General features: G+C 31.6%; 1 protein-coding gene across 1 annotated transcript in view; it reads right to left on the reverse strand.

Moving 5' to 3' along the window:
* EYS (eyes shut homolog) overlaps positions 1-20,285 on the reverse strand; it is a 1,591,612-nt gene that overhangs the window by 1,414,018 nt on the left and 157,309 nt on the right. Inside the window, exon 9 of the mRNA XM_060115102.1 lies at positions 19,064-19,324. Within this exon, the coding sequence (XP_059971085.1) occupies positions 19,064-19,324 (261 nt within the window). The remainder of the gene's footprint in view (positions 1-19,063; positions 19,325-20,285) is intronic.

Here is a 20,285-nt window from a genome sequence, read left to right on the forward strand (position 1 = left end):
TGAATAGTTTTCTGTCACCATAGATTTGTGTCTTCTAGGTGTGTCAGATATAGAACCCAACCACATGAGAGTTTTGCGGCTACCTTATCAGCAAAAGGTTTTCCCAATCTGGGCCTCCTCAGAGTCAACTTCTGTTGCTTTCATTTCCCTGTAAATTCTGTTTCTTTGTACATTTTTTGTTGTTGTTGTTGTTAACTGGGTATTTTAGATAATACTTTGTAGCAACTGGAAAATTATACTCCAAATTATTTTTATCCATAGCCCATATATCTAGTTTTCTTTATATCCAGCTATCCAATCACTAATATTTTCCTATAGTGGAAATAAAATGTTTTAAAATAAATCAGAATAAAATATTAACAAACTATATTGTTTGGAGAAATTTTCTCCAAACTGGATCTCGCTGGGGTCACTAGTGAGCAGCATGGATTTTATTCACTACAATTTTTTAGAAGAAATATAATAGTGTCTTAATAATAGTGATTCCAAGGTGACAATGAACCCAAGGCTGAAAATGTACTGTCTGTTCTATTTTTTTTTTTTTTGCAGTACACAGGCCTCTCACAGTTGTGACCTCTCCTGTTGCAGAGCACAGGCTCTGGATGCGCAGGCTGAGCAGTCATGAATCGTGGGCCCAGCCGCTCTGTGGCATGTGGGATCCTCCTGGACCAGGGCACGAACCCGTGTCCCCTGCATCGGCAGGCAGACTCTCAACCACTGCACCACCAGGGAAGACCCTGTTCTATTCTTTAGCCCAACTTATTTTCAACCATATTCTCCAACTGGCATAAGAAAGAGTCTCAAGCAGATAAAGTGACATCATACAAATACTATTATAATGCAAATGTCAACAATATAGATGGGCAAATTTGAGTATAAACTCATGCACATTATCAAAATTATTGATAGATATCTTAGCCCAATAAATAAATATTTTTTCATATTAAAGACCAAAGAAGAAATCAACATCCAAAGGAATTAAAAGTCTACCAGTCCATGTCAGATTATGCTTCTGAATGGAAAGACTCAGTATTGTAATAATTTCAGTCCTCACACATTAATGTAGTTTCATGCAATTCAAGTTATAATGCCAATAGTTTTTTGGGTTTTATGGGGGGGGAGATGGTTGGTTAATATAATTTTAAATGCATATGAAAAAATTCTTGAATAGACAACAGTATGAACAATAATAGAAAAAGTGGAGAGAGAATTAGACTTGACATATATGTAAACAAGCAAAATATATGTATAAATAGACAAACATATACTTTTATAGCATTGTAAATCCAGATATATTTAGGTCTATTAAATGGAAAAAAATGAAATATTTAATAAATTAAAAATACAAAATAAAAAGTAGGTATCTGATAAAATAAAATTAATTGAAAATACATTCCAAAGAAAATATTGCACCAGAAAGAAAAATTATTGATATACAATCAGATTATATAAAACAATGAAATATTGTTTGAAATGAGCAAATCCTCACAAATGATAAAAATTCTATTCTAAAGGATCAAAATTGTTTTCATATCTTTTGAAAATGCTATAAATTCCTAGGATTTCAAAACAACAAAAATGGAGCTTAATTGCTGGTAGGGAATATAAAAATAAAGATAGAGACACTGTTCTCAAGAAGATGACAAGAAACAAGCTCTGGCTCTAGGCAACAGGAATAATCACATTCCATTCAGTCTTTTCCACTGAGTACAGCTATAAAACCCAGACAGAAAGTATGCAGAAGCTGTCTGACACCTCACAAAATAGAAAAGGTAGAAGATCACAATTCAAAATAGCACCAAAATAACTGAGTTTTTTTCTCCCTTTGGTGTGCCATTATTTTCCCTCTGGTGTCCACAGACTGGGAGCAATGTGTGCAAATTGGCCACTGGGGTGGAAACACAAAGAGCTACAGAAGAAATCTAGTTTTAACTCAGACTGGAGAGGGAGATTGCTAATGCTCAGAGAGAATACAGAAACTCTTGTTCCCATTTTTTTTTTTTGGCTTTTTTGCCTTAATGTGTACCCTGGCCCCTAAACAATTCAATGGTGGTGGTGGAAGCTGATGACAAGGGTAGCTGACATTAGCCAAAACTCTGAGGAAGGGTTACTTTCTGTTTGCTAGAATAGCAATTCCAAGAGGGTGGGACCAACTCCCGTTGTTGTTATTTTTCCATCTTTGTCTTTTTGCTGCTTGGTCCCAGGTGCGAGTGCAACTGCCCACTGCAGAGCACAGTAACTACACCTCAGCTTTCTGGCAAGAGGAATGAGAAGAGAGATTTCAGGAAAGTAGAATGCACAGGAGAGATGGCAGAGAAGGAGGAGGTCAGTAAGGTGACATCATCAAATGTTCAGTGCATTCCTGGACTCACCCCTGGGCTGCATAGATGTGGATCTGGTCTTATTCAGCATACCAAAGGCAAAAAAAAAAAAATGAAGTAATAGACATAGTGCCACTTATCTCCCAGCTTGGCCACAGGTGGCTCTCATCCAAGACTGGTGTGAATCATACAACCAAACCTTTGAAAACTGAAGGAACATTAAAAACACAACCCACAGAAGGCAGGTTGGAACTTGTGGCCAAACTTAAACTGATTAACTGCTTGCTAAAACAAACAAAATACCAATATTCTCAACAGTATTTAAATATGATCAGCATCTCATACATCGTATTTAAAAAAGTCAGAATACACTCTACAATTAACACATGGAGAATAAGAAAAATCTCAACTCACATTGGAAAATCCAATCAACAGACATCAATGTTTGAGATGTTGGATTTATCTGACAAAGACTTTAAAGCAGCCATTAAAAAATGCTCTACTGAGTAGTAATGAAAACTACTGAAACTAATGGAAAAATAAAATCTAAGCAAATAAATGAAAGTTATAAAGATGAATCAAATAGAAATTTTACAACTGAAAAATGAAATAACTGAAATAAAAATTTTCACTGAGTGGGCTTAATTCAGAATGAGGATGACAAAGAAAAGAGTCAGTGAACTAGAACATAGATTAGTAGAAATTGTACATCTGAATAAAGAGAGAAAAAGTAGTGAAAAACAGATGAGTAGAGCATCAGAGTCTTATGGGACAGTGACAAAAATATTAATATTTGTGCTATCAGAGTCCCAGAAAAAGAAGACAAAGTATACAGTACTATAAAAAAGAAAAGAAAGAAAAAAAAATAAAAAGAAAATTAAAAGGAATGGCTGAAAAAGTTCCCACTATGCTCAAAGATGTAAACCCACAAATTCAAGAAATGCTGGGAACTCCAAATAATAAAACATTAAACAAAATGAAAACCAAAAATAACCATGCCAGACATATATAAAAGAAACCACTGGAAACTAAAGACAAAGATTGAATATAGCTTGGGTATATTTGTACTGAATCCCTTGTTATTGAATTCTATATAAAAAATCTATAATTTTTCTGATCTGCCTCAGGGCTTTGAACAAATTTTCTTATCCTGTCTTATTTATTTCAGATTATATATGCTGTATCTATTTCTTCATTCTAAAAGAATATAACATTCAAGTATCTGCCTTTCTGTTACACTAAAATTTGTACAAAAAGCATAAAATGTCACCTAACATCATTTTGGCATTAGAGATTCAAGGTTATTTCCATTATTAATTTTATGACATAGTAGAAAAATGCTAATATATTGTAATTTTTTATGCATTTGAAGTGTTTTTAAAATGCAATGTTCTGATGTATCACATAAGAGTACATTACTGTGTGTAATTTATTATTTTCTGTAAATGACTCCCATCATTAAAATTATTCTAAAAACTGTATATTAATTTGCTAAAATGTAGAAGAGTCTTCAGAAGAGAAATCGTTTTGGACCGCAATTATGTTTGTGAAGTAGATTCATGAACGTATAAGCAATAGAGAATTCTGGTTAATATAATGGTACTGCAAACAAGTAGGTATACGTGGGTATAAAAATGTAAGTAGAAACCCTTTTATTTGTTAGTTATCATTGAAATATCTAACATCCTATTTTTTTTTTCTGATTTTCCAGGTATCCCCTGCACCACAAAATAAATGCTACTCTCTCAGAATCCATTCTCAGTAAAACTTAATCTCACTGAAAAGATTAAGAGGCTTTAAAAAAATCTTAAAGTAGGAAGCTTAAAGTTTCCTTATATCTATAAAGTCACATGAGAATGTCACAAGTTCTAAGAAGTGTTGCTGAAAAGAAGCCTTTAAAACATTTACAAAGGTAGCATTTCTTTTGATAGACAGATTTACTTTGATCTCTTAGAACATTTTTCAAATTATTTGGGCAGTTAAGCATTGCTCCTCCTATTCAATCCTCTATAACACACACACACACACACACACACACACACACCCTAGTTTGCCTGTTGATTTAAAGATGAGTTTTTCAGGGGGGATAAAACAGGTGTGATTAAACACCTTTAATCAGAACATAAATATTCCACCTCCATCTCTTTTTTAATAAAGTAAAGAAGCCCAAGTTAAGGTATAAGAAGAAGCAAAGAATTCAGTTTATGCAGGATCGAGTGGAAAAGTTCTAATGACATCTGGCATCTGGTTATGTAGCAAGGCTGCTTCCTGGTTGAACGGGATGGAATGTTAATTATAAGTATCAAAATGCTTACCTTTTGAGTTCTGATAGAGAAATCTTTTTTTAAACTTTGGTGCAATGACAAATTGATAGAAGTGGAACTATAGTGTTAGATTTTCAAGTTACAGAAAGAATTGTCAAATCTGCAATATCCTTGAAAACAAGACTGTATAAAAGGCAGAATGTAGTACCGAATTTTAATATTTTAAAGACCCTACCAATTTATTACTGCTGAAAATAATTGGAAGTTATGTAGAGCTGTTCATATAAGTGATATTTACTGTCATGCAGAATAACTTGTTTGTTTATTATAGTATTGTTTTCCTTCTGAAATCAAAGACCCTGGTCATTTGAAATGGTGCAAAAAGAGAAGTTACACATTTTTACAGCATGAAGTAACATTTTAGTAAATATATTAATATGGTTTTATTTCAACTTCACTTTTGAAAAGGAAAACATACTAATTTACACATTTTTAAGTAAACCATGCCCATAATGTTCAAACATTAGTGAGTGAGTATATCACTTGAATTACTTTGGAAAAATTACCTTCAAGTTAAAGATGAGTGCTGTCATTTATATGGACATCATTTTGAAGTCTGTTATAGAAAAAAAAAACATGGTTGTAATTTAATGGTGGAAAAAAATAATTTAAAATGGACTGAAAGCAAGGAAGAAGGGCTGATGCATTGGAGGAAAAAGTTGCACTTTCAAAGTCATTTAGTCCACAATTTTCCCCATTTTAAGTTTTTCTGGGATGTAGGTGAACCTCTTCTGAAAATTTGCATTGCTTTTTGTGGAAACGTGTTTCATGTGGAATTTTGATTTCTAGCACAGTGGGTATTTACATTGTCTAATGTGTATGTTAGTTTTATTTTAATCTCAAAAGAGAAAAAATGTTTCCCTGTAAATATTGGTGCAGTATATGACCCAGGTATTGGTGGCAGGGAGGGAGATATGTATTCTGACCAATAAGTAATTTTGAGGATTGTGAAAAATGTCTTACTTACATAGATCAAAAAGATAGAAATAGTTAACTTTTATGATGTTCTAGGTACCTGATAACTGATACCACACACCTATGTAAGACAATATAGGGGAATTAGAATAATTTAATTGTGTCCATAAATAAAAATTAAAAACAATAACTCATAGGTGGTAGACATTATTACTACCTTAGCTGTTTCTTTCCTTTAATGCATATGTCCCCTTGAAGTAAGATGACGTCACTTGAGATTTTCTTTGGTCAACAAAATGTGAGGAGAAATGTTGTGCTTCATTTCAGGATAGAAGAATTTAAGAGTCACTGCCTGGTTCCTGTCTTCTTCTTCCTCACCAATAACAAACGGAGGTGTAATACAGTGCGGCAGCTGGGAATATCAAGCCATTAAGTAGGAGAAAGCTGCCTGAGAGTTTCCCACTGATTTACAATGAGAACTAAATATCTGTGGTGTTAATCTTCCAAGATTTTGTCTTTGTGTACCACAGCATAAAAAACCTTATCCTGAGACAGAGAGATTCAATAAGTTATTCAAAAACGGTTGATGTGTTTTTCTACTTGAATCTAAATTTAGATAGTAAAGTGGCCATGTAGGAATTAAAACATCAAATAGTACTAAGGAAAAACGAAAAATTCATTTTAATGTCAGAAAATGAAAACAAAACAAAGCCAACTCCAAACACGTGCAAAGTCAAAATTGTCAATTATCCAAAATCTCCTGGACTCCCTATGACAGGTCAGTAAAAATGACCAAATTTTGCAAGGAATTAAGGCTCAACTCAACATACATTTCCATTTTTGCTACTATTAGTGGGAATACTCTCCCACTAATCTTCAAGTGCTTTAAAATTTGATCAAAAGTGCAGAAAAAACAATGGTGGTTTAGAACTGGGATATGTGGGCAGCACTCCAGCTCTGCTTCATGTAGAAAGTGACGGGCTGATCACATCATCTCGCTGTGACTGTTGATCATAGATATAGTTAAGGTGGTGGATGGGAGATTTCTACTGATTAATCAGTTCCAAAGATCTACCTGTAGATCCCTGAATATTTGCTCTACTTTACCACACAGAGACCTGTGTGATTGTTCTTTCATCTCTCTGATCCATCTCTTCCTTCTTATTTCATTGTTTCTAAGGCTTATCGACATTTCAAGACCTCACCAAAATGCCACTTCCTTCATAATGTTTTCATTCCTCTCTCTCATTAAAAATTGTCTCTGTTTAAGCTCCATTAATATAGTATCACTGTCTCTCATGACAGTGATAATATATTAATTTGTTGATTATTTATTTTCATATTTTGCCTGTTTGATTTATTATAGTTGTTCTAAAGTGCACAATACATGCTTAAGAGCATTATGCCACACAATACTCACTATGCTTTCCTTAATGTAATATATGCTCTAAGTATACTTTTAGAACAATAAATAAAAAATGCCCAAAAGGATCCAAGGGCAAAAAGTAAGGAACGAAAAAATCGAAGCAGGACTTCTATCAAAATATTTTCCTATAAGGACCATTAGACAATGGTCACTACCTTTACTCCATCAAGTCGAGTTATTTGTTCTTTTACTCTATTCATCTTTCCAAATATTATATTTCTATTTACTTCTCTTATCTAATATCTGAGAGGTTTTACTTAATCTAGGTCATCGAGTTACTGAGTACTATAATCATTCTTGGGAGTTACTTTACTTGGAGACCTTTGCACTCCACTGAGCCTTAAAAAAATGTAGAACTACAATTCAAAATGCATTAAGTTCATTTTAAGAACAGAAAATCTTATCTATATCATTCAGCTTCCGTTAGATTATATTGTACATTGCCTTTTGCTATATTGTGGAATCAAAAAAATGAAGCTCAGCTAATGGTTATTTTCAGTTTCTGTATTTTGATAAGACATATATATTTGTTATTTTTAAAGTTTTGAAAAGCTATAGATAAATATAGATATAATTTTTACATGTAATCAAAATATTTACTAGCTGAGCACAAAAATAACAAAATAAGAGAGACCTTATCCATGTGTGTGCCTGTGTTCACCATTCCTCTGTAACTGAATGCTAAGTTAGCAAATATCCAGAATACTCTAAAATTATATTTTATGTATAATAAAAGTCTGACATGTTAACTTTAAAGTGATATCAACTCAGTTATGGTTTCCATGGTGTTAACAAAAAGTTTTTCTTGCAGGCTGTTATATTTAATACTCATATGATAATGAAATAGATAAAACACATATTATTTATCTAAAATATTTATCTGTAAAGAAATATGGAGAGAAGGTTAAGTTATTCGCCCCAAATCAAACTGTTATAAGTTTTAAAGGCATGATTTGAGTCTAAGGTTTTTTTATTCTAATCTGTGTATACCGCATTCTTTCTCCAATAAGTGTAATGTCAAAATTTTTCCATTTGCAAAATTTTAATGCTTTTATTTCTTTAGCTCTGTTAAATAGTTAATCTGGCATACTAATGTAATAGAGTTGTTTTAGCAGTATACAAAATGCTTACTGTTTCCTGGCTATGAAGCACTCCATAGCCCCTTCTGAACAACATTATTTTGAGAAATTATCTCTTCCAATAGAACATGATCTGTTGAGACCACATCAGAGACATGTTCTCCCATGGCCAGTAGATTAAGCTCTTCTGTCAGAGGTTTCCTCCCAAGAGTGTGATTCTGATAAGGTGCAAAGAAAGGGTAGACTGCCCCTTTCCTGAAACCCATCTTGTGTCCAGTACCTGGATCTCTGCACCTGGCTCAGTTCTAAGTAGTGTTCAGGAGTTTTTCCCAAGACTTTCTGTAAGTTCTGATAGCTTATTATATCTTTCCCATAACTTACCTGTTCTTAAATTATCCAGGGGAATTTGTATTACTTGCAACTGAATAATTCTAGTATTATTGATTATCATCAACTTTTTCATAATTATTTTTTGCCAATACATTACATATCAGACAATGTCAAGCACATACTTAATAATCAGATGTAATGATTAGGAAAAATACTAATTATTGCATAATGAATGCACTATTGAATATAATGTATTCTCCAATTAAAAGTGGAGTCATACATAACATTCAGTGATCTATCTCAAACCAGAAATGCATTAGCTCATTCACTTAGAAAATGACATGTCGTTACTTGTTAGTGAGAGCTCAAATGCACAAGATGTAATTACCATTTGGGAAAGGCAAGAGTGGTTTTGAATTCTATAGATAGTTCTATACTGCATACAAATGTCTATGTGTTACTTTTTCAGTTAGATAAAATGTCAAACTCCAAATCTATTTAAGGATATACAATGCATGTTGGAGAGGCACTATTTAGATTCATTAAAGTAAATGTAGCTATATATTTTTAGGTTTTTAAGTTTATTTTATTAAAACAGAGGGGATTGTTTTAAAGGAATATATTAACATGCTTTCAACATCATTTTCATTAAAACATCAATCTGTCTACTCACTGAAGAGGGCATTAGAATGGGGCAAGTCTACGAATATGGAGACCAAATAGGAAGTTATGGAACTGATCCATATTTAACCATACTAATTAGCACCACTGTCTCCTCAATCATCAGTCTTATTGACATGACCCCTTAACTATCTCTTTAATGTGTGTACTTCTACCACATTAATTCAAGATATTTTCTATCTCGTCTGAACTATTAGAATAGTCCCTGACTTGTTTCTCAACTTCCAATCTTGCCACTCATTAATGCATTCCTTGTACTTGCAGATGAAGGAATCTTTTTTGAACAAATATGGTTAGACCAATTCCTTATTTTCGTCTTTCAATGATTTACCTTCCTATCCTTAACATAGCCTATCAGAACATGCAGGCTATTTTTAAATTTAAATAATACTTTTAAAATTTTAAAGAGACTCCCATATAAAGAGGATAATTAGGTGGTTGTACCTACTGAGTAACTGTCCATAATCATGGCATACTTATGAAACCATTTCCTCCTTCATAAATATTATATTATTCTAAATCCATTTTATAACTCTAGGGTATATTATAAAACGAAAAGGAATGGTAAATAATGAAAGCACATGCAAAGTAGATAATTTTGTTTTGTAATGGGTGAGAAAACAACTTTTAAACGTTGTAAGGTTTCAGAAATCAAATATGGAGAGTGTTGCTCATATGCATGAAAATATCTGATAAAAAACAGAACTCCTTCATAAGGCAAATATATGAATGAATGTTAATTAATAAATGCTTCTCCTATCAAACACTGAAGTTACCTCATGTCTCCAAATCCACAGCTATATTTGAATGCAAAATTACTTTTAAACAAGTAAAGAATAAACTTTTTTTTTATACTAGCCAGACTCTTGGTATGCATAGACATTCTCTTAAAAGTAAATAACCCCCAAAGTTTAGAAAATAAATGGACCTCAACATATAAGTACTTCATTGTCTTCTTAAACATTTGAAAATTGCAAATTTGATGAGAGCTTTTGGTTATTTTATTTTGAAGAATATTTCACTTTTATTGGTGAAATCAATGAAAAATAGCAGATACTTAAAGTGACCTAAGTTTTAGAAATATCGTCTATAATTAGTTTATAAGTTATAGTTTATTCCAATTATTATCAGTATTTTTTATAACCTTTATAGATTTACTTTATTTATGTCATTAAAGTGTTTATTTTTCCTTCACTCATACATAATATGTCTTTCATTGTATTTGAAGGTATCATTCTGTTAGCACTGAGAAGCTATCCAATAGACTCTTTGCCATAATTTTGCCCATTATTGATAATGTAAAGAGAATTCATAATATTCTCACATTAGCATTCTAAAACAAAAGACTTTGGGATTAAAAAAATACTACATTAGCATATACATTTCTTTTATTTCTGAAATAATATATTTATTACCTTATTATTATTTATAAGCAACAATATATCACTCCCTTAATATTCAAAGCAATACAGATTGCATTGCATTTTACACTCTTATTATTCATAAAGGACTGAAAAATTAAGTAGCTTGTTTCATTCACATTTTAAATCTACAGAAATTAAATAAGAATAAAATAAATTTATTTATACTAATAGATTGCATAAACTATTTAAATCTCCGTTAATAGTTAGTTAGTAGTAGTTAGTAGTAGCATGCATTCAAAGAAAGAAGTGAACATGTGAAAAATTACCCAGTGAATTATTTCTTATTTAAGCTTCATATGATATTAGCTTAAAATACAAAGTTTTGACATTACATTTTATAATTTTATATCTATTTACCTTGATATAATCACAGATACATAGATCATACATGTAACAATGTGGAATTAAGCCCTATTTTTTTTTTCAACAAGTTTTGCTTCTTCTGGAAATTTTCTGCACATGCCTCAGCAGACATTACCCTAAGCTTGGATTTTGGGGAGCACTTATGATCTTGACGTGCAGATTTGGAAGCATGGCCTATTTGTGCTTTATGTGAGACTATAAAAGCTCAAAATTTTAATTATTATTAAATAAATATTTATCATAAATATTTAATCTTATATTATTATTTCTAAATTTTCTACATTATAATAATTTTCCAAAGAAAGATAATAATTGTAGGTGGGGAAAATGGCTAATCAGATAAAAATGAAAGGATGCTATGAGAGCAGCCTTGCCCAAACTTGGCAAAATAATTGATTAGCCATAACCATAGTACAATATCTATAGGAGAAGTATGCAGCCATCAAAGTCGTGTTTACCAATGAGGCTTCATCCCAGACAGAATAAGTCATAATTTATCTGGATACAGCACAGGATACTTTTCTAACAATCCCCTTTGGTACCTATCATGTATCCAGCTGAATTCTGATCCAGGATAAGTATTTGAGAATCTAAATACCCAAAACCTAAGATCAAAACAATAAAACAAAAAGACACTTTCTACAAATTATGGACTATTTATAATTGTGTTATCCAAACTCTTCATGAAAGAAGGAATGAATTGTTTTTCTGTCAAATCCTTGACCCTTCAAAAGAAGACCATGACATTGAAATTAACCTAATAGAAAAAGCATTCCCTATCACACACACACATACACACACATACACACACACACACAGAATACATTGTTATGCCTTATTATACACAGGATATTGGCTAATACAATAAGATCTTACATTCAGGAATGATACCTTGCATATTTCATAAACTGAAAGTCTTGTCTATAACATGTAAGTTTAAGGGATAGTTAATAAATTATAATTTTCAAATCAAATACCTATGAAAGTGCCTACTGGTGTTAGGAATAATCATGAAAGAATCTTTGCAAATATATGTGTGAAATAGATTGAAAATAGGTAACTGACATTGATTCCTTAACATGTTTGAGTCTATTACCTACCAAATTATCAAATAGATAACTTTTTCTAGGTAAATCACAGTTTTGGATTAGATTGCATAATAAAAAGAATGGATTATTCTCAGATTTGGAAAAGATCGTGAATATTATGTATTTAAATATTCTTCTTAGGGTAGGAAAACATCTAATATTTATGCTATTTATGTATAATTTATATCATCTGATTTCCCCTACTCGTCTAAAATTTATTTGAGGAAGCTTATACTAAAAGATTAATACAAAATAGTCATGACAAAGGATAGGAGGTAATAACAGAAGCAAAGACCTGAAGATAAGGAGAAGTGTGGGAAGGTTATAAAAGCACAGAACCTGAGTTATGACAGTTATTGACACTGGAAACAAAACATCTCACACTCAACTTCCTGGAACTAAAACTATTCCTGTTGACAGAAAATGTCAAATTAGAAAATATCAAAGTATTATAAATACAGAAAATATCATTTTTCTAACTGGAACAATGTCATTTTGATACCTAAATCTGTATAAAATAAAATACATGTTTATCTCAACCTCTGTTCTCATTTACTCTCATTTTTTTGCTGTTTGCTCAGTTGCTAAATAATGGAAATTACTGTACTTTAGTCATGTATCACACTTTCATATTAACAAGGAGGACCTGTGGATTATCTCAATCTCTGCCAATTATAGACTTCTTGCTGTCACTTGTTTCTTATTTATGGGTACCTTGCCTTTCACAGGGCCTTTTAAATCTTGGTTTCACCCCATTCATCCTTCGAGGCTCAGCTCAGATAATATGTTCTCTAATCTCACAGGCAAAATTATTGACTACCCCCCAAGACAGAGTTTTCACTGAATTAAAAAAAAAAAAGGTTCTATTTATTTTAAATTAAAAATTAGGACTCAGAAACCCATGGAAATATACATATATTTTCAAATTAATTTTTTTGGAGTATAGTTGCTTTAAAGTGTTGTGTTAGTTTCTACTGAACAGCAAAATGAATCAGCTATACATGTACATATATACCCTCTTTTTTGGATTTCCTTCAATATTGATAAAACTATGTTATCAATGTACTTAAGATTCATTGAAATGAAAACCAAAAATAATCTTACCTAACAAGTAGTAATAATTCTTTCTTTGAAAGAACTAAAAGTGCTCTGAATGAAGAGAAAAGAAAAATACCAAAATAAATTATCAGTAACATGTTACCTATTTATGTTGGGTAGTTTCATATTGAAATTGGAAAATAATTTTAAATTCTTTGAGATCTTGGGCTTTTTGATATTTAAATAGGGTCTGTAGTTCTGTGTTATTTTTGTTTGTTTGGATGGCTGCTGCTTTGTTAACTGGTTTATTGCTGGTTTTTAACTTCACTGGGAAAATGAAAGGTAATGAAATTAAATAAAGCCTGGAAGAGTTAAAAGTCTTATATTCTAGTAATATTACCACATCCTGTTAATGTGCTGGATTTCTCTCAGGTGGCTCAAGATCCCTTCAATATCTCATAACAGTAATGTGGGCAAGTAGACAAAAGGGAAATAGAATGTCAACCTATATAATGGAAAAATTGAAAAATAAGTAAGGTGCTTTATATAGATTACTGTCTTTGGTTGAAACAGGACCAAAAACTATTTTTCCTTCAGCTACTTTGGCCCAGAGTGGGTGATATTCATGCATATATTTTTATGCCATTTTCTTTCGAATACTTCACAGTATACAAATGAAGTCAACATAAATGGTATATATATCAATACAAATATCTCATGTGTAAGATGAATATATTGGGTCATTTCTCTTGGGAAATTAATTTTCATTGTTTCTGATGAAAAGCTGTTCATCCTCCTTATTACAAGATGGTTATTTTAAAACACTTTGATATAAATGTTTGACCTTTAGGAAGCGAGTTCTTTTGGAGGAAATCCCAGTTGTGCATACAATTAGAACCAATGTTGAATGTCTTGTGTTACCAGATCACTAATTAAATTCCTGAACATAACCTTTTTCTTCCTGAAATGCAACATTTAGTAAATTATTTTATAATTATGCAAATATTGTTTTGTATAGATTTTGCACTTTAATGGGTTAGGGAAAATCACAATTTAAAATGAAATCAGAAATTGAAAGAAAATTCTGGAGCTAAAGAGCTGCCCTCCAGTCATAATAACACAGGCTACCTTCACTGAGGCTGCAATTCCTTTGTCATTTTAAAAGTCACATATTTTCTGTTTAATTATGCTTTTTTTTTGTCTTTTTTGGAAGAAGTTTCAATATAAATCTGAAAAGGACAGCTAAGAATCTTCCAGAGTGAAGAACATCTGTCTTTTTTCCATAGCATTTTCTTTATTATTACCTCTCAAATATGTTTCTATTGCTCTTATTTGGTTAGATCAGGCTTCAGGAAGAGAAAGTCCAAGGATCAATGTAAGCAGAACTATTATCCCCACTATTATTCCCCTATTATCAATAGGACTAAATATGTATTAATTGCTAAATGAGAATAAATTGTTATGGGAGAATAATTATCTTAAAATATTTGAAGTTTTTGATTTGTTAAATATTTTGACCCCATCCCCATTTTCTGCTTTTTAGTACATAATCAGTATACAGAAGCCTCAAACTTAAAATATGATGGAATTCTATAAGTACAGCCCTGGAGTGAATGGCTCAAGTTGTGGCATAAATTGTGTGAATCATTTGATATCTCAGCTGTCTGAGACTTTTGCTAAATTCTCTGTGACACAATATGCTTTATAAAATAAAAAATAGGAACATAGGAACTGATAAACAGGAGTCAAAGATATAGGGCTAGCAATATTGTAGGAAGGATAGATAGATAAATAGACTTATAGATGATAGATACATACATATGCATATATGTGTTTGTATATATATATATATATATATATATATACATACAATATAGACATATAGAAACATACATCTCTAAATACATTACTATAAAGATATTTAACTTGTAGTCACAGTTCCTTCCTTCATTTAACTCATTTGCTGATCCCTTACCATAAAACATCTTTTAAACATAAAGGAGAACTAAAAATACATTCAGAGAAATAGAAAATGGAGAATTCATCCCAGCAGAAAAGCTGAAAATGATATGCTAAATAGTGATTATCATACATTTAGTAAAAATAAATTTGTTGGAAGCTTGGAGGTATAAGAAAGAAATAAAAGAAATAAAATGGCACAATGTGGATAAGTATAGATAAGTATTGAGTGTATAAAATTATAATAATAATGTCTTGAATAGTTTTAAATATATGCAGAACAACATATACAAAATATGTACATATCTAGAGAGGGTTAGATGTGGTTCAAATGTTTAAGGTCTTTGTATGGTCTGGAATGTGGTACAAGTACTGACTTTTATTAAAATATGGTAAGGTAATTAAAAATTTATAACCCATAAGGTAAGCATGTAAAGAGTAGTGAAGGTGTGTGTAAATATCAATTAATATGGGGAAATGGAATGACAAAGTACGTAAACCCATTTATATTTACGTGTAAGTTTACATCTATGAAGAAATATAGGAGAATCATTCCATCAAAGACACACAGGAGTCTGAATTACAAACTGAAATATTTTTGTTCTTGAATACTACTTCCAAATATTTAGACTTGTTACATCTGAAATGGCATCTAAAAATCCTTTTCTGAAAAACTCCTAGGATTAGTCTTATCCCAAACCTAAATCACAGAAAAAGAAGTTTTAAAGAATATTCACAGACAATAAATATTATGTCCAAATGTCCAAGTATTATTCTTTTAAGAACTGTGATATGCTAAGCCAATGATAGCAGATAAGTCATATGAATCCAACACTCCTTACTCTTGTCCTGAATACATGGACTACTAACAAATTACAACACTGCTTCTTCTTGACTGTAGGGATTTTTCTTAGCCCCTTTCCCTTCAGACCCCCAGTAGCTACTTGTAATCCCCTACAGTTGGGAAAATTGTAGAAAGATGATTTCACTTCTCTATATACTTTCAAAATAAAAGAAAAAAAAATCTACCAAATAGCAATTATCGATGACCCTGTTCTGTGTTAATGATGCAGTGACTGGAAACTAATAACCAAAGAATAAACAAAATCGCCACGTAACTCAGAAACATAACGTAAGATGCCATATTGACTGATGGATGAAATTGGAAATCAAACCTGAAATAACAGTCTACTTAGAAAACACTGCAAAAAAATTGCATATCAAAGTTTTAGAGTACAAGCAAACAATATCTCAAGTAAAATCTCTAACCTCCAATTTTGCATCAACAAATAAAGAAAATTTGATAGTTTGTAAATTACCTAAAGGTTAACAAAGAAATAAAAAGTAAAGAAAGCAAAGAGCCAGACACTGGAAAGCTTAGTAAAGCTAGAGAAAGGAATTCTATAATTAAATGTATATAGTATTAAATTTAAAAAAGCAGAAAAAACTTGAGAATTGTTAAATATATGAATAATTTCGTTGAAAATAAAAATAATTGCATAAACTCTATTCTAATTAGAAAGAAAACACACATACATATAAAAATCAGAATAAAATTAAGAAATAAACATTAATTCAGATAAAATTATTATTTAAATGCCAATGATTTTAATAATTATCTCAAGTCATGTAAATTAATAAATTGACTCAATGAAGCCCTGGAAAGTGTAAGAAGTTTAGAGAATAACTAACCTTCCTAAGGGTAATAAGCAGAAATATTTATTTTGTTGATTGGTTAGTAAACCCTAAGGAATTTTTTCATCCTTTCAAATCAGTTTATTTTAAATATTTCAGAGTACAGAGTAAGAAGAGCTTTCCACATCTTTGTGTAAAATAAGCACAAAACTGTAACTCTGAAAACACATTTTCTAGAAACACACATAAACTTTTAGGGGGTGATGGTGGGAATGGGACAAAAACGACTGGTTCATGAGATGAAGCACAAATCAAAAGAGTAATCATGATCTTGAAGTGTCCTTCGGAAATAAAGCACAAGCAACTGACAAAAGTTTTTAAATAAATATTTTTTAAAAATAAATAAATATGAACACACATAAAAGTCCATTATTGTATGTCTATACAAAAGCATTTAAAAATTATAAAAGTAAATAAAAACAAATGTTACTCTATCAAATGGCTATTGTGCCATATTATTACTTCCCCTTTTATTTCTATTTAAAATGTTTTAAATTGGAAATGGAAATATTCTACCTTATTTATTATCTACTTAATACTAAGCCAACACCATGCAGCATGGTGACACAAAGTCCCATGAAATTCAGGAACAAGAAGATGGCCACTTTTACCACTAGCATTGTGCTTTATCCTAGAAATTTGACCAACCAGTACTATAAAACTAATTAAGTAGATTTTTTAAATCTACCCTTATTTGCAGATAATACTATTATCTCCCTGGAAAGAGACAAGTGAAACTGTCATTATAAGAATTGTGATTAAGTAAAGACACATTTCGCAGAAGAAAAAAAAATGATGAAAAGCCTGTAAAAAGTATTCCAAATATAATTTCAAATTGTAAATACTCAAAAAATTTTATTACTCCACGAAATGAAAATCAAAATCAGATACAACTTTGTGTTTCAGATTGGAAAACAATCAGATGGGTATGGAATGTTTTTATTCCCAGCTGGGAATTAAGTCATATGAATTAGTTTTAGTATATACCAATGGTAAGTACTATATAATGTGTGGTTTAACTATACGAAAAATGTGTACATAATATATATTGAATGATCATATAATGGATAACTGTAATATTCAGTCTTGAAATATAAAATAATAGATTGTTCATTGATAATGTGTATACATATACATATGTATATATGCATATATACACAAATAATTAAAATACCAAATTACATTTTCTCTTAGTAATGGTATTAGAAGAGTTAAGTTTCATTCTTTATTCTATTTTATGTATAATTGCTGATTAACATTGTATTTTCACTGAATTCTCAAAGATACCCTATGTGATATAAACAGATGAATATATGTATATGTTTTTTCTAAGTCAGATACAACTATTTCAACAGCACTAGCACATTTTATGCTATCTTATTTTTACTAAAAAACATGTTTGAAATGTGAAATGTGAAGTAATGGGAGAAACTTTTTAGCAAGCTTACCAGAATTTGTGCACTGAAATATATTTTCATCCTTAAAAAGTTAATCTGGATTGCCATACGTTTATTCCAATGATATCATCATTTCCATTTTTAGAACTTATCTTTTTAAATTGCCGCCAAAAGCTTCAGCATATTACTTTAAATATCGAATACGAAAAATATTTTTTTCATTTTTAGATGGAAGTCAAAATAGCTTCTAGAGTTGGGTCTGATTAATAAAATGGGATATCATACTGCATGAAACATTTTTTTCATTATTTTATTTAAAGTTAAGTGTGATTTAAAAGTGACAGTTATGTTTTCTTCCTGTATTGTCATGGTACTGATTTTTATAAGGCAATTATAATAAATAAGTTTTGAAATTATTATGAACATCACTTCAATGAAAGACCAAGCATAAAATCTCAAATAACATAAATTTGAATGCTTAATCTCTGATATTTTTGTATCAAAACCTGCCTTTTTACTATGTAGCCACTGTGAATTTTGTCCTCTATGATTTTACAAAGAATATAGTATGTTTGTGATTTTATGGTTTTTTTTTTAATCTTATTAATGTGAGGGCATTAAACTGACCTCAAAAATACTGCAATAAATTTTGTTTTTAAACTAGGAAAAAATTGGCACTCAGTTTGCTTAGGCAGCCAAACAGTAGGTTGAAGGGGGTACTGAAGCTGTTTAGCTACTATTATTGGGAGGTTATGGTTGCCTATTTTCTCTTCAGACCTTTGACATGTACATTATATTCTTAGTGGTGCAGCCTGGCCTTAGCATCCTTATTTACATGAGTCAAAGCTGTGTAGTCAGCCATGTAATTGTCCAAAGAAGCAATCCTATTATTCCAAGGGAAGATATTTTTACTTTGCCAAATGAGAAAGAAAGCTACAATACTGATCATTAGACACATTTGATATATGTTAAATAAATGTATTTACCACCTTATCCACTAGACAATTTGATTTCAAGAAATACTTGCCTGTAAATCCTGGGACACATTTGCTAAAGAAATAGCTACATAAATGTGTACCTGTTGTTCCATTTTTGTAAGGCGCAGATTTACAATCTTCAGTTTCTATTTCACAGATGTGTCTTTCACATCTTTGCAGAGAGCTACAACTGCAGGTGTGCATATGGGCCAGGCAGAGGCCTTGCACTGATGTGCTCTGGTTTCCTAAGCAGTCATCAACATTGAGTATACAGACTCTAAACACGTGACCAAGAAAACAGCTGCATCTGAAAAGCAAAAAAACCCAATTAGTCATATAATGTAACATGTTTAAATGTTTATCACATATTTACTTAAACCCACAGGATGAGAACATATTAAAGAAGGTTGTGTGGTGTACTTTTAAATTATTCTTGTAGGAAGTGTCCATTCTTGGCAAAATCTAATTTTGGTTATCATGCAGAATGATGCTTGAAAAGAACTTTGGCAACAAACAGATCTAAACTCAAATACAGGTCCTGCCACTTAGCTGCTATGTGACCTGCTGAGGTGAAATGACGGTGCGTGTGGGTCAGGATTTTTGTGAAAATGTGCTGGAAAGTTCTCTAGCGTGAATGCCTGAAAATTATGACAATTTTTAATAGTAGTATAAGTGCCTGACATTAAGCTTCTGATTACCAAGGCATTCATTTCAAAGACATTCATCTGAAATAAACACACTGCCAGTTACACAAGTACATAAAAAGCCAAGCCTTCCATGAACTTTCCCATTTTAGAAAGCCCTGTTTGACCTTGATAAATAACCTTTTGTGGGGACCCTGCTTTTCCCTTCCTGCTCTTTAATTCCCACGTTCATGTTTTAAATTCACTAATAGAATGAACACTGAAACCACTAGGCACCACATCCCGGACCCCAGTAAAAGCAGAACCCCAGGTTTTTTCTGTCTCTTTACCTGAGCTACGACCTTGCTGTGTGGCTCAGGAGTGCCATCTACCTTCCTCCACAAACTACGGTAATAAAACTTGTTTGTCAAAGTTCTCTGATGGTTACTGCTGAGGTGCGTCTTACAATCATGATAAGACCCACAAGGGCCAGTCCAGTGGCCACATGGGTTCCACTTGGGGAAATGTCTGTGAGGGCTGCCACAGGTACTGCAGGCCAGTTAAGGGCCCCGGGCATTCCTGGACAATGTCATCACTATTGATAGGCTGATCCAGCACAAAACAAGTTTGAAATATTTCATCTCA

This window comes from Mesoplodon densirostris, chromosome 12 (assembly GCF_025265405.1).
Source record: "Mesoplodon densirostris isolate mMesDen1 chromosome 12, mMesDen1 primary haplotype, whole genome shotgun sequence".
In the NCBI taxonomy this organism is placed as follows: Eukaryota; Metazoa; Chordata; class Mammalia; order Artiodactyla; family Ziphiidae; genus Mesoplodon; species Mesoplodon densirostris.